At 40.8% G+C, this 15908-nt stretch overlaps 1 protein-coding gene across 8 annotated transcripts in view; it reads right to left on the reverse strand.

Annotated features, from left to right (window-relative positions):
* The window catches only part of LRGUK (leucine rich repeats and guanylate kinase domain containing), a 139122-nt gene that overhangs the window by 103026 nt on the left and 20188 nt on the right, over positions 1–15908 (reverse strand). For all 8 annotated transcript variants that reach the window (XR_004276755.1, XM_032304526.1, XM_032304522.1 and 5 more), the window contains 3 exons: positions 14706–14806; positions 11045–11126; positions 1417–1541 (listed from right to left, as the gene is read on the reverse strand). Coding sequence is in view for 7 of the 8 variants with exons in the window: in XM_032304526.1 (XP_032160417.1) it covers positions 1417–1541; positions 11045–11126; positions 14706–14806 (308 nt within the window). In the remaining variant the exon portion in view is untranslated. The remainder of the gene's footprint in view (positions 1–1416; positions 1542–11044; positions 11127–14705; positions 14807–15908) is intronic.

The raw sequence follows: 15908 nt of genomic DNA on the forward strand, positions 1-15908 counted from the left end.
GTGAAGTCTCTTGAAAAAGTGTTTCAAGCTCAGAGAGAGAAAAATGAATACTAGCCAACCTTCTGCTATCTGTAGTTTAAATAAGACAGGAATAGTCTATTAGAAATGTCATAAATCTGCAGATAACCCCAAGATGTCATTTCAAAAAGCAGTTCAACAATCTCCCATGGGATAGTTCACATAAGAAATTAATAAGCTACCAGCCTTGTGGCTTAAAATCCTCCCTGCCCACCTGTGACAGATATAATAAAAAACAGCAAAGCCACCCGAAGGTAAGACGTAGGAGAGAGGAGGAAAGGACGAAGAATCTTGAATAATCCACAAGTATATCATCACCTTTTAAATTAGTGAGCTAATCTGTTATTTCAAAAGCACTGTATATATCTTTGGAACTATTATAATTCTGCTGACTTTTTGATAAATTATCTGCATGTTTATTCATAGTTACAGTGCACGTCAGAGCTTAAGAAAAGTTCTATGGGAAAAAAAATTTAAAAATTTCAAGTTTCCGGGGCGCCTGGGTGGCTCAGTGGGTTAAGCCGCTGCCTTCGGCTCAGGTCATGATCTCAGGGTCCTGGGATCGAGTCCCGCATCGGGCTCTCTGCTCAGCAGGGAGCCTGCTTCCCTCTCTCTCTCTGCCTGCCTCTCCGACTACTTGTGATTTCTCTCTGTCAAATAAATAAATAAAATCTTTAAAAAAAAAAAAATTTCAAGTTTCCGATTGGAATTGCTCCTTTAGTCTCAGCCGCAATTTTGGTTTTCTAAAATGGGAAACTAGCATATATTAATATAAAAGCACTGCCAAAATTCAGATAACATCTTATGGTTCATTTGAGAACAATAACGTGTAAATAACACTAAATATTATGCTTAAATATGCTTAAGTGTTATTTCATCAGTAAGACATTATGAAACGTATTTTTAATAGTTGTTAAAAGTATTCTTTTCTTTTTCAGTGTAAAATGTCAATCCTTTAAAAAATTGAATTTGGACGCCAAATTCAAAAATCACTTTACTACAGCAGGAAATACTGATCCTACACATATACGGCACTGAAAGGAGCAAACAAAATGGAAGACAAAAACTTTCATGAAGGAATCAGTTCTTCATCTTGAAAAATCCTGATTTTCATTCAATTATCATTCATATACTTGCTAAAACATTAACTAGTACTTTTCATCAAGAATAACTTTTGGGGGCACCTGGGTGTCTCAGATGGTTAAGCATCTGCCTTCAGCTTGGGTCGTGATCTGGGGGTCCTGGGATCAAGTCCTGCATCAGGCTCCCCGTTCAGCAGGGAACCTGCTTCTCCCTCTCCCTCTGCCGGCTGCTCCCCCTGCTTGCACTCTCTCTCTGGCAAATAAATAAACAAAATCTTTAAAAAAAAAAAAAAAAGTAACTTTTGGTTAGACTCACCAGACAAAGGATCTTGATTGGCAGCATGCCTAAGCCGTTAATTGACGTGATCTTGTTCCTGGCCAGACTCAGGTGCGTGAGGCTACTACAGAGCTCTAGCCCACTGATCTCCTCTATCTCATTGTCTATACACCGTGACTATGTTTAAGGAAAATGTTATGAGAAACATTCTGAAGAGGGGCGCCCAGGAGGCTCAGTTGGTTCAGCATCTGACTCTTGATTTTGGCTCAGATCATGATTTCAGAATTACGAGATAGAGCCCCACATCGGGTTCCACACTCAGCACTGAGTCTGCTTTTCCCTCTCCCTTCTCGCCCTCCACCGCCCACACGCTCTCTCTCAAATAAAATCTTTAAAAAGAAAAAACATTTTGCAGGAAAAAAAGCAGTGTCAGATCATCATTAGAAAAATCAAACGACAGCATTAATAAAGCACTAATACATGCCAATACAGGATGAACACTAAATGTTGAAATATATTTTTTTCATTATAGAAGTTAATACTAAAAAAAAGAAGTTAATACTGGCACTGCTTAAATTATTTTAAAGACACAGCTTTTGAGTATGCTCAGTTGCATTCTGCATTCTTAAGTGACTCATTCCGTCAGCGAGGAGAAACATCTCAGGGTGCTTCAGAAGCTGCCTCCTTGTCAGTGATTTTCCTCAGTTCCTTAATGGTTTCCACAAGAAACTCCTGTGCTCTCCCCCAGTAGGGACTTCGGCTTCGTCATCCTCAGAACCAGGGGAACAGCCTGGGAGATGTCCCCAGTGGCACACAGGTGGTAAAGAACCAATACCTGGACACAGAGAGGAGCAGCCTTTTCTGTCTCTGTTGGTTTCTCTTCTCACTTTCAAATAAATGAGGCCTGGGGCACCTGGGTGGCTCAGTGGGTTAAAGCCTCTGACTTCAGCTCAGGTCATGATCTCAGGGTCCTGGGCCCGAGCCCCGCATCGGGCTCTCTGCTCAGCAGGGACCCTGCTTCCCTTCCTCTCTCTCTGCCTGCCTCTCTGCCCACTTGTGATCTCTGTCAAATAAATAAATAAAATAAAAAAATCTTTAAAATAAATGAGGCCTAAATTCCATCTTCATTTCCTCATGTTAAGTTTCTAGTCATTTTAAAATTTAAATTGCTTCTGTGTTCTATCCTTAAAATCACCTAAGATTGCAGTCCCAAAGTCACCAATTCTATCCCCCTCTCCCCGGTCTCAATGTCTTCAGCAAATTTTCAGGATTTAGTATCATTTGCGCACCACAACTCATTTTCCTTCCCAAGTAACTGAAGATATCACGGTTCTCTCAGCCATTTGTAATCCGCAGGGCACCCAATCAATCAGCAAGAGTTGGCATTTTTTTTGCTTTAAAACATCTCTTTAATTATTCCCTTCCTCTCAGATCACTCCACTGCCAACTTAATTTAGCTTTAGCACCTATGGGTGCATCTAAGGTCCATTTCTTCCTGCCTCAAGTCACCTGACACACTGTAGTCAGGTTAATTTTTTCAAACTATTGATTAAATATCATGTTTCAATCAAAAAACTCTCACAGGACAAATTCCAAATTCCTCACTCTGGTATCAGAAGCCCCTGATTTTACACAAAGCCTATTTCTCTAGTTTCATCTCCGTTACAACCCAGTGAGAATTCCTTAATTCTGCCAGGTCAGTCTTAGCAGTTCTGGAATGTACCAAGGACTTTCTTACCTAGCAGTGTCTTTTTTATCATACTGCTTTCTTACCCTTCCTAAACCCTGCCCATTCCTCAGGACTTAATTTCAAATTCCATTTCTTTTCTTTCTTTAACATATACATTAAACCAACTTCTTTATGATCTCATTTTGAAAGATAATCTCATATTTTTATTTCTGTTGCTCTTAATTACTTAAGTACTCACAAAGGACAGGCTGGGAGAACATATCTGCAACAGAAATAGTAGATGAAGGATTATTATCTAGAATACATAAAGAATGACAATAACTCAATCCAAAGAAAGAGTAAAGATAGAACCACCCAACAGAAAATGAGAAAGAGTACAGGGAGGAAATTCTCAAGAGCAAACCCAAGGGGCTAAGAAACGTATGAAGTGACTCTGCTTCACCCTTAATCGGGAGAATGCAACTCAAGGCGCCATTCCTCACCTATCAGTTTAGCAAGCATTTTAAAGGGTTCTGAGGAACACATTGTTTCCTACGACTGAGGGTTCATTATGTCGGAGCCAACTTGAAAGCAGCCTGGCAGGGTCTGCTGTAATTGTAAATTTGTCACATCAACTTCAATTCTTGATACCCACTCTGGACAGACCATTTCTTCCTCGAAGGCTTTTCTGGTCAACTTCCAACCTCCTACCTATCTCCTTCCATTAATCATAGAATCAAAGAATTTTTTAAAGGGGAAGAAAAGATGATTAAGTATCACAAAAACAGGTATTTTGCCTCATAATTCTCTGTAGATCCCCTAACTCCACTAGTTACTAATTATGTGACTCAACTTCTCTCGGCTCAGATTTTTCACTGGTAGAGTGGGAATAGCAAACAATGAGTTGCTATGAAAACTGAAAGTTTGATCATGGAAAAAAAATAATTGGAATGAAGCTCACAGGCTATAAAGTTCCTCACAATTATAAGGCAGTTATCATTACCCCCATTAAAAGTGCCTGAAGCCAAGGAATCACATCCTCTACCTGTTTGCCAATAGCACAAAATGAAAGATTGAAAGCCAGCATCTATTCCGAAAAGATTTAGGCAAGAAAAAGAGATAAGTTCAGAAACCAGAAGCAGTGAGGATAAAGTACTACCAAATGAACCAGACACTCCTAATTTTTCTCCATTGGTTCCAGATTTGATCCTTGGAAGCATAGTTTCGCTTGTCATCAAATATGCATTTTCAAATGTACTTTCATGAAGCTCTCCTGCCAGGAGAGCTCTACAAAGCATTCATGCTCACCAACACCACACTCTTTCTGCTTCTGTTTCCTCTGGGCTGTTTAAATAATCATTCTCAAACCAGAATGAAGACCAGATCTTTGCTGATACAGATGGTAACAAAGGCTGTGAAATGTGGGAAACAGAGATTAAACTCTCCCACAGCTATAGATGAAATAAAATGTCCTTAGAGTGGCAATCTTTGGCAAGAAAAATTAGGCAAGAAAAACTTCAAATGGCCGTCTGCCTCCAGGTAGCACAGGAAGCAATAGTCCTTAAGTCCTATGTCAGGCGCACTAGTGTCCCGGTAGTTCTGCTCCAACTGATATGAAGATGCTCAATGGGGAAGAGTAAAACAAATGCCTGAGGGCACTGAGTCAGGAAGCCTTCCCATGGGAAGGGGGCAAGGATCAGAAAACAAGGACTTGGGAATCCTGAAACTGTCAAGAGCTAGTGGGAATTGACAAGGCAAGCTTGTTTATTGTGCATGCAATAATTTTCCGAGACATCCGAGGCTAACCCCAGTTCTCTCGGTACATCTGCTTCATTCTCCAGCTTTGACTAGTACAGCAAGTCAGGTTTTATGAAATTCGCCTCGCAGGGGCCAAGGGAAGAGGAATACAGGTGCCTCACTGCAGTTGGGGGGCAAAGTTGCAAAGTTTCTGGAGTTGCAAAGGCTTGAGGAACTGACTACACAGTTCTGCTGAGAAATAAGTGCATTTCAGAAAAATTGTCTATTTCCCAAATCTTCACTCCCCTTTAAACTTCAAGGAATTTCAGTCTCTATAAATTAATCACATTCTTGACTGAAGAGTACTCTTTACAATGGCCCGACACCCCACCCCAACCCCCAACTCCACACTCTCAAGGTCACATCATCTGTGACCACGAGTAATGATAAAGGTCAGTATGCAGGAGTGGTCCGTACAGAGTTCTGAGTTCACAGCTCGCTTTCGGGAATACCTTTATCTCCCTCATCCCTCATCTTATTTTAAGAACCTGCATGAAATGTTACTTGTCCTTCCTCTGAACGTTATTCTTTTGCATTCTTTCATATAGGTCTTGGGACTTTCCAATGAGAAGAAATATAATCTGGTAAATCACTAAGCCATTACAACGAATTAGCTTACTGGGTTAACCCTCTTAAGTACATTTTAATTTTCAAAGGCCACTGGCTATCAGAAGGAGGAGACTCAAAGAACTCAAAATCATCATACCGCATTCCAGCTCTAAAGTTTTACATTTCAGTGAATAAATCTTTTACGGTGGAACTTCAGGTCCTCAGAAACTGAGGGACGCAACCCAAAGGCACGTAAGTGTAACTTCACAGCGAGGGAAGAGCCCCACAATGTAGTTTTACATCTTGGTGAGGCTGCCAGCAGTTTGCTGAGCTTGACATGAATTATTCACTAGTTCCGTATTCGCTCTTATTCGTTTGTCTACAATCATAAAATATGGTTCGGGTGTAGAGAAAACAGTTACTGAGAAATAAGTAGGAAATCCATCACAATTCTCTTAGTAGGGAGAACCGCAATGATAGCTTTAATCAAAACCAATCCTGAAAGATCTATATCACCTTACCAGTGAAAAATGTTCTTCACTATAGGAGTGAATCTCTAAAAAATGAAACACACATATACTTTAAATAGCTAGGTGATAAAAGTAGTTATGACTCAATGAATTGCAGCATGGGGAAAACTGGAATTTAGAGGACAAATCTCAGTGCAACCACTGACCAAAGATCCTGGACAGTAAATGAGCCTCCCTGAGTCTTAGGCTCCTCTTCCATAAAAGAACAGTTAGTAGTAGAACATCTCTAAAGTCCAGTCTGGATTTTAAAATTATGTGAATCACTTTTTAAAAGCTCCATGGCTCTATAATCATCTAACAAATTCTAAGGAATAATCAATCTGTCGATACTTACTGGTAAAGAATACACAGCATTCTTTCTTAAGAATATTCTTTCTTGACTTATCCTTGACAAAGTCTATCAGCTTGTGATTTAGGATGATTATCAATTAATCATCAGTTAGCCACAAATGGAATGACCAAATAGGATAAGATAAACCAAAAACTTGATTTCTTAAACCAGTCCACTTTGAGGCACTAATTTAATCTACAATCACAATGTCAGCATTAACTAGGTCGATTAACGGACTTGTATTTATTTTAAAGAAGTGCTTTTTAACACTGCTAATTACAATTTTGTTGAATTATATTTTAAACAAAAGTGCACATGTTCCCCTCAAATAGAAAAGATGTATTCATCCACTAAGGAAAGCTTGAACATAAAAAGCACAAAAATGATAACCACCAAACCCCTAAAAAGGGACACATGGAATGGCATCAGATTAGGAAAGCGTGCTCTGCGAGGTACGACAGAGGACTGGCTAGCTTAAAGCTGGGGATCTTCAGGTGCACGCCTCAGACTGGCAATATTGGCACCACCTGGGAGCTTGTAAAAATGCAAATTCTCAGGTACCACCCCAGACCTACCCCACCAGAAGTTCTGAGGATGGAGGCCAGCAAGTTTTTTAACAAACCCTCCAGGGGATTCTGCTACAGCTCAAGTTTGAAGCTTGGTAAATAACTATTTTCAAAGACATTAATAATTTTCAGATTTAAAACATTTTTAATAGACACAGGTACAGCATTTGCCCATACACAGCCTGTGTATATTTATTTTTAAAAATCTAGTGAACACTCTGGAAATGGACCCCATCTTCAGCCCAAGAAGAACACGAACAGTAGCTCACATCTACCTCACACGCCTGTTGCATCCAACGCCTCTCTCTCAGAGATGGCCACCATGCTGAATTGTCTACTTCCTCTTCCCCTTTGGTTTGATACTAAAATTATATTTAGTTTTATTAAGATGCAGCCCTGCTGCTCCATGGAGATAAATTTCATTCATTTTCCCTACCGTAGAATAGGTTATTATGAGTATAACGTAAGTTGTGCTTTCTCTTATCAATGAGCGTATGCGCTACTTCAACTTTTTGCTTTGACAAGCATTGTTGCTATGAGCATTCTTATACAAGCCTACACGCTGCTAACCTTCCCATATGTAGGAATGAAAGTGCTGGGCCACAGGGAATTTTGATGTTCATCTTTATAAAAGAGCATAAAATTGCTCTCCAAAGCGGTTGAACTAATTTCATACCCAAAGGAAGGAAAAAAAAAAAAAAAGAGAGAGATCCTCTTGACCTACATGTTCTCCAACTCTTGGTATTTTTAGATTTCTTAAATGTTGTCACTTGAATGGATGTAACATAGTATATCTCATGTGGTCTTGGGCTGCATTTCTCTGAATACAAATGAGGCTGACATCTAGTCATGTTACTAGACTTATTGGACTCATTTTCTGTAAAACACTTTTTATACATCTTCTCCCATCTTCCTATCTGGGAACATGGATATATTTCTCTTTTAGGTCTTTACTGCTCTTCGATAAAGTTTTATTAGATTCCTCCCACAGGTCTTATTCATTGTTAATAAGATTCATTTTTATTACTCTTGTAAATGGGGTCTCTGTTTTAAGTTGTGCTTTCTAATTGCTTGTTTGTGATGTAGAAAAATGCAATTGATTTCCTTTTATTGAAGTCATATCCAACTACTTTGTTGAGCTCTCAAAACTATCATTTCTAGTAGTTCATTGCAAGTTATTTTTTATATTCCCTATGGACAATCATATCACTTGCAACAACAACAAAAAAGTCTTTTTATCTTCTCATTTCAATTTTTATACTTCCACGTTTTTTTCCTCTGGTTTTTACAGTGCTGGCTAAAACCACCAAAACAGTGATGAATAGAAGGGGCAATGGTAGAGAGCTTTGTCTTGTTCCCAATTTAAAAAACATTTAGAACATGTCCCCAGTTAGGACAAAGTTGCTTCAAATATTTTTATAGACCTTTTCAAGTTGAGGAAATTCCCTATAACTAGTTTACTAATAGTTTTAATTGTAAATAAGATTTTAGAAAATTCTATCTATGGAGTTTCTGAACCTATTGATCATATGGTTTATTTCTCTTAATTGGTTAATATAGTTAATGACATTTACTGACCTTCTAATATTAAGCTATCCTAATATTCATGAGATAAACCAAACTTGGTCATGGTATTAACTTTTTCAAACACTGTCAGATTCAGTTTGCCAAACATGGTTAGGATTTTTACATCTAGATCATGGGTGAAAGGAGTCTGTCATTTTCCTTTCTCTTATCATTCTTCATCTGCTTTTGGATATCAAAGTAATCTCATTAGCATAGATTGGGAATATGCCTTCTATTCTCAATCTTTGAAAGATTTTGTTCATTATTATAAGATCTGTTCTTAAAAGTTTGGATCTGGGGGCACCTGGGTGGCTTAGTGGGTTAAAGCCTCTGCCTTCGGCTTGGGTCATGATCCCAGAGTCCTGGGATCGAGCCCCTTGACAGGCTTTCTGCTCAGTGGCGAGCCTGCTTCCTCCTCTCTCTCTCTGTCTGCCTCTCTGCCTACTAAAAAAAAAAAAAAGAACCTCAATTAAAAAAATTTGGATCTAGTGGGAGTTTTTTTTATATGAGTATTTTAATTTAATTTACTTTATATGAATTGCATTTATAAATACAGGACTACTCAGGGTTTCTATTTCCAAATCAGCATATTTTTCTAAGAATTTATCCATTTCATTTAGGTTTTCAAATGTACTGGCAAAAAAAATGTTGTTTAAAAATTCTTATGCAAAGCTTTTCAGTCTTTTCAAAAATCTAATCTAATAACGTAATTATATACAGTATGTATGACACTCTAAAACAGAACAAGAGGCATATTCAGTACTATTTAAAAATGAGCCTACTATCTATTCAAAACAGTATGCTAAGAATTTGTTTCATTAAGAGTTTATGAAGGGTAGCTTGTTTTGGCTCCTTGTGTTTGCATTTTAAAGACCACAGGTGAGGAATGCTGCCATGTTACATTTTAATTATGTGTCCATGTTCTGAATTTCAATTGGTTCTGCTGTAATGAGGACAGCTTTTTATACTTTGGAGAGAAGACTGAATTGCTACATCTAAAGTCAGGTTAAAAAAAAAAAAATCCTAGTTTTCTTCATGGTGTTTGACATTTACAAGTCGTAACAGTTTTTCACACAGAAAAATAAATTTATGTAGAACTTAAGTCTTCCGTGTTTTAAACCGCACCCTCTGTTTGGAGTCCAAAATCCTGTGGAGTTGTTTTCTCTGACAGTTCCATGTTATACCAGAAGGGTATTTTTCTGGGAGGCAGAGCCCAGATTGCCACGTGACCACCCCCGTTCAGGGTGCCCGAAGCTGGAGCTCTGGATGCTCCCTCCTCCTTTCTGGCTGGTAGGAGTCTCCGGCATGGCTGACTTCTAGACCAGTGCTTCTCAAGCTTTACTGTGTATTTCCCATCACCAGGGGTCTTGTTAAAAATGCAGGTTCTCATGTCAGGGGTCTGGGGTAGAGTCCCAGAGCCTGCATTTCTAAGAAATTCCAGGCAATGGTGTTGCTGATATCATTAATCTTCCCTGAGCAGTGCTCTTCTAGGTGGTCTGAGTGGACTTCTGAGTCAGGTGGCTTCTGGGTGGTCAGCCTCTACCTCCTCGCAAATTCAGTATGTACGATGTCAAGCATCAAGTGAGAAGTTCTACAGACAGGTGCTGCCAACGTGTACTACTTTTAGTTTGCCATCAGAGCATTTCATTTTGATCATTTTCTCATTAGGATACATTTAGGAGACCTTGCTCGCTTCAAGAGCACCAGTTAAATGCCCAATAATGGCACATTCCACATACCAGTTCTAAAGAACATGGCGCTATGTTCGAAGTTTCCCATCATATATGAAAAAGGCTTTTCCCCAATAAAATACACACTCAAGACGATACCCCTTCTGTTCTCCCCACATCTGTCTCATTACAAGTGTAGTGTTCTAACTGCTGCCCTGTCCCTGGAATGAGGCACCCAAGGGCAATCAATTCATTCCCCACTCTACCCTGAAAAATCCTCAGGTGGGCAGAGAGATACCGAGAAAGAGAAGACACTGCTCCCTTAGCACCCAGAACACATCAGCCTCCGGTGTAAAGAGACTCCAGCTCATTAAACTCACAGATTCTCAATTAACCCTTTAGGATCTTGAAGCTGGTGTGTGCATACTTCAAGGTAGATGGTTCTCCATGGGAACCTGACTCATGCAGTGTATATGTTCCTGAAGTTGGCTGCTCATCAAAAGAGGTTGTTTTTTTTTTTAAACAAAAGTATATTTTAAATATGCCAGAGGAAATAAATAAATAAATAAACACGGCAGAGAAGCTTGCTATTTAAAGGGCAATTACTATGAATTCTTTGGGAAATTAAAAAAAGAATCACTTATTTTCCTTTTGGTCATATCTGAATTTCCAGATATGGACCTTATTATATAAAACAGGACACAGGTAAATTTCAAGAGTCAATTAAAAATAAGCCCAGGTTTATCAGAAAATGACTGTCTTATGTAGCTTTTTCAGGTGGAGGATGCTCTTGGCAAGCTCTGACTTACAATCTTGCTCCTTGGTAAATAAAACATGTTTCTTCATTTTGTGAATATCAATTCTTAATCATTCAAATGAGTCACACATCTCCAGTAAATTGCTTATCTGGTACCACTCCAAGTCATCCAAGAACACAGTTATTAACAGGCCTATTACCCAAATTTCCCCTTTATTCATTCAAAGGATACTGTCCAAAATTAGTTTAGTGAGAGTCTGGTATTCTGACAAATCACGCATTTCAGAAATTTGATTGTAGGAAAAATCCACCTTCTGATGAGAAAAAGAGAACAATAGGTCAAAGTTTATTTCTCGTCCGCTTCACCACTATAATTTCTCGCATAAGAAGATCTTTCCGGCCGTGGGGTTAGAATCCATTACTGAAAATATGCCAAGGCTAAGACAGCCACCCATATCTAATCACGTTCTGTCTGGATCCTTGTCTGTTCAGTCTGAGGGACGGGGGAAGGAGTCCCCCAACCCTGGGCCCAGTGGGACACCCCCACCCCCAAACACTTTCCATTCCTGCTGTTCCTCTCTCCATTTCTGGCAATCACTTCAGGCTTGCTTCATCTTCCCACAGAATTCACCTCAATTCCGCTTTTACCACCATTTCCTTCATTTTCTCTGCTGCCCCGCAAGTGGTATTCACTTAGTTCACGTGTTCATCTTTCCTCTGCCTTTTCTCCTCTCTCGATATATTCTCCCGAGTCACTTCTCAAGTGCCAGAAAAATCTTTCTTATTCATCCCTCAGGCTACATCTCATCCACTTAACACCCTTTCCCAAAATGGACTATTTTAGGAAAGCCTTTTCAGCAACATGAGTTGTTCTTTCTCCAAAATAGGAGACTAAAGAAAAACATTAAGTAACTTTTAATATTCACCCATGAGCAAAAGATGAACAAAAAGGATTTAAAAAAAAAAAAAAACTTTTTAAAAATGCTACATTGATAACTTGCTGGGCACATGTAATAATTCTCTGGAAAACTATCAAACAATGTTCTAATGAGCACTAGTGCCCTTTAAAACAGGGTCTCCCTGTACAAAGAATACTTTATCAATGTATTAAGTACTACAAACTTTAAATTTTAAAAAGCATGTTGAAAACTCAAGTGCCAAGAGAAGAAAACAGATTAAGTTGATTCCAAGTTAGCAACAGGACCACACTGTCAGTAAAACACAAGTGTGTGAACCATGTGAAGAAACAGTAATGTGCAAACAAAATATTATTAGTTCAAAAAACCCCAGACAATTGGAACACAAAAATTGACGCCAATATAAACTGCAACTATGTCAAACACAGAGCATGGCTGACCTAAAGCATTCAGTCTGATGCGACCAAATGAAGTTTCATATTCACTTTGGTCTTCTATGTAATTGTGACGGACCAGGAGTCAACACAGTGATCTAGGCTTACTTATAATTGACACTTTTTCCATTAATACCTTCTGTTCTTTGCCACAGTCGTGTCTGTTCCTCTCGAACTCTAGCCCTCTCTGGGCCACATGCCCATACTGTGCCCTCTGGCACCTGTGTTGGTGCTCTGACTCCCCCTAGGAGTTCCACCGGACCCGGAGGCTTGCAGGGAGTCCCAGCCACCAAATGAACCTGCTGGACCTACTAAGAGCAACACATTCTGGGAAATACAGAGCGTGTGGAAGAACAGGCCCCTGTGTTCAGGAAACGTGAGCCTTCTCTGGTTGGTGGCCCAAGGCTCACAGATAATAAGTGAACAGGATGCAGAGCTTTCTGAGAGGGTGGACGGGGTACACAGGCCTGGTTTCCTGGGTAGACGCGGGCTTTGGGTGGCAGACTTTGGGTTCCATCCCAACCCTACTACCTCCCAGCGAAGATGGCATATGTGATTTGCCCTTTCTCTACTCTGGAGTCCTCATCTGTGAAATGGGACCCTCCCAGCTGCCTCACAGCTTTACAGGGAGGACTGCTTAAGGATAATGCCCTGAAAACACCAGCAGGCCTGGGTCATGGCCCCCAGGCTGACGCAGAGTTCACAAGGGCTTGGAGCGCGTCACCCCGGGGCAGTCTGGCTCTTGGCAGGCACTTCTCTACAGGGACCGATAGATTTGCTCTGAACTCTCTGGGAGCTCAGAACCTTAAAGACAGGTTTCTGCATTGTTTTTGTTCACTGGTGAAGCCTTCTTGGGGGAGAGGGTGGGGAGGGTGAATGGAAGAAATTCCAAGGAAGTTTTTCCCAGGGGAAGGGCTCACGCGGTTGCCTTGACTCATTACCCTGGGGCTTAGGACAAAGCAGAATGGGGGGACAGCAACTCAGGGAGAAAGGAAACAGCTCTGCAAGTCCGATTCCCGATCACCTGGAGATCACGGGGCCCCACACCGAGGACAAATAGGCACCTCGTATGGCTTATTTGGACAAAGGAATGTCAGCTTGGCAATAAGTATAATTTCAAAGGAGAAAAAATTGTAACCCAGTACTGAGAAAAAAAAAAAAAACGGGGTAAACATAAGAAAAATTAAAAGAGCGTCTCACTAGCAGCATGGGTGATGTCAGATTTTGATTTCAAACCAATTTTCCTATTTGTGCAAACCCTACTACTTGGGATCCAAGTTCATTTGGTTTGTAAATAAAACAAAATAGATAATAAAAGGCAATAACTGATGTCCAATCCTAAAAATATTTAATGAAATACATTTGTCTACTCGAACACTAATCCCAAGCTCCCAGCGATGGTTCTCAGATCCGTCAGCACATTAGAGCCACCTGGGGGTCCTTTAAAAAAATTCCACACCCGGGCCTTATCTTGGGCCTCTTGAATCAGACTCTCTGGCAAGAAGATCCAGGTGTGTTTCAAAGTCCCCAAGTGACTAAAATGTGCAGAAGAGTCTGAGAACCACGAATCTCTAACCTGTCTGCTTCAGTGTGGCCCACGGACCACCAGCAGTGGCATCCCTTGGAAGGCTGTTAGAAACCACAGTCTCGGGGCACCTGGGTGGCTCAGTGGGTTAAGCTGCTGCCTTCGGCTCAGGTCATGATCCCAGGGTCCTGGGATTGAGCCCCGAGTCAGGCTCTCTGCTCAGCGGGGAGCCTGATTCCCCCTCACTCTCTGCCTGCCTCTCTGCCTGCTTGTGATCTCCCTCTCTCTGTCAAATAAATAAATAAAATCTTAAGAAAAAAAAACGAAACCATGGTCTCAGGCCTGACTTCAGAACCTCCAGGGTCAGAATCCCTGGTTTCCACAAGAACCCCGGGTGACTGTACACACATTAAAGAATGAGACAGGGGGGCACCTGCGTGGCTCAGTGGGTTAAAGCCTCTGCCTTCAGTTCAGGTCATAGTCTCAGGGTCCTGGGATCGAGCCCCGCATCAGGCTCTTTGCTCAGTGGGGAGCCTGCTTCCTCCTCTCTCTCTGCCTGCCTCTCTGCCTACTCGTGATCTCTGTCTGTCAAATAAATAAATAAAATCTTAAAAAAAAAAAAAAAGGCACGAGACACTGGGCAGCTGGCCCAGAGCCAGTTGCTCCATCGACTCCTGTTCACATAGTTTGGTTCTGTGTCAGATGCAAAAGCAACTTCAGAGAAGTAAGATCAGAAATCATTGTTGGGGTGGGGCGGGGAAGTAACGTATTTAGCTGTGAGAGAGAGAAGGTAGTTCTTCAGCCTGAACACTATTAGCAAAGCTTCCTAAGATTATCTGCAGACAGACCATCTTCCTTTCTCATAAATGATACCCAAACCCCTTCTTATTTCATTTCAGACACTTACACTATTTGCTCCCGTATCTCGGGCTGTCTGAATTCCCTATCTGAGCACTGGTTTGCGTGTTAGTGTACTTTGCAGACCACTTAATGAATGAACGCGATGATCAAGTCTACCTTGAGATTTTTGGGTGGCTTGAAATTGAAGAATGTCGTCAACTTATTGTGAGATGCATTAAGTTCTAGGAGGTAAGGCATACAACTCACACAAGACAGATCTGGGGGGAGAAACAAATACAGAAATAAGGTAAGCCAATAAAATCAAAATTAGACTAAGTCATTAAAAACAGCTTATGTTACATCAGAGCATTTTCTCCGTTTGCCAGTGGCAAGCACTTCTTAATTATTCCAAGCAAGTGAAATGAATAAAAATAGGAATGCATGAAACACAGGCCGTGTGGAGGACTCTCCGCGAGCTCCTACCCTCCCCTTCTTCCCCAGGGCCTCCCCTCCGCCTCAACACTTTTCTAGCTACTGGTACACCCTCCAGGCCCCAGCTCACTCTCCCATGAGCTACTAACAGCCAAATTCTTAAAAAATACCAGCCTCAGGGTGCTTGGGTGGCTCAGTGGGTTAAAGCCTCTGCCTTTGGCTCAGGTCATGATCCCAGGGTCCTGGGATCGAGCCCCGCATCAAGCTCCCTGCTCTGCGGGAAGCCTGCTTCTCAACCTCTCCCACTCCCCCTGCTTATGTTCCCTCTAGCTGTGTCTCTCTGTCAAATAAATAAATAAAATTTAAAAAAACAAAACAAAACAAAAAACCACCAACCAGCCTTGGAGGAAAGGATGAGAAACTAAAGCCATAGATAATCCCCTTGATAATTAGCCCCTAAGTGACTATATTAAGTCTTTTCACAAAGACTGAAAATGCCACAATGAGAGAAGTTTCTTTGTTATAAATTAAATTTTGTTTTAGTTGGACTTAGCCCTAAATCTCATTAATTATTTGAAGTGATTTAAATTATTGCTGTTATTTTACTTTGGCTCTGGATTGGTTCAGAAGTATGTCCAAGTTTTGCTCTTTATCCCAAGCAAATATTCTAAACCTCGAATACTAAGTAAAGGACAGCTCTGCTCTATTGACAGTAACATATAAAACATAAAAATGGTGAAGTTCTGTGTTGCCCTCCTCTGCCCATCTACAGCAGAGGCACATTTCGAAGCAGCAGGATAAATTAGACAAAGACTCAGGAAGAGGATTTACAGTCCTGTCTCCAGCAGGAACTCCAGCCTCCCACCCAAAAACAGTAATCCTAACAGCTTTCCCTCTCTTTCCATTCTAGGTCACAGAAACAGCTATGACGTTCCCACTCCCAGGAAG

Source organism: Mustela erminea, chromosome 11 (genome assembly GCF_009829155.1).
Source record: "Mustela erminea isolate mMusErm1 chromosome 11, mMusErm1.Pri, whole genome shotgun sequence".
NCBI classification, from domain to species: Eukaryota; Metazoa; Chordata; class Mammalia; order Carnivora; family Mustelidae; genus Mustela; species Mustela erminea.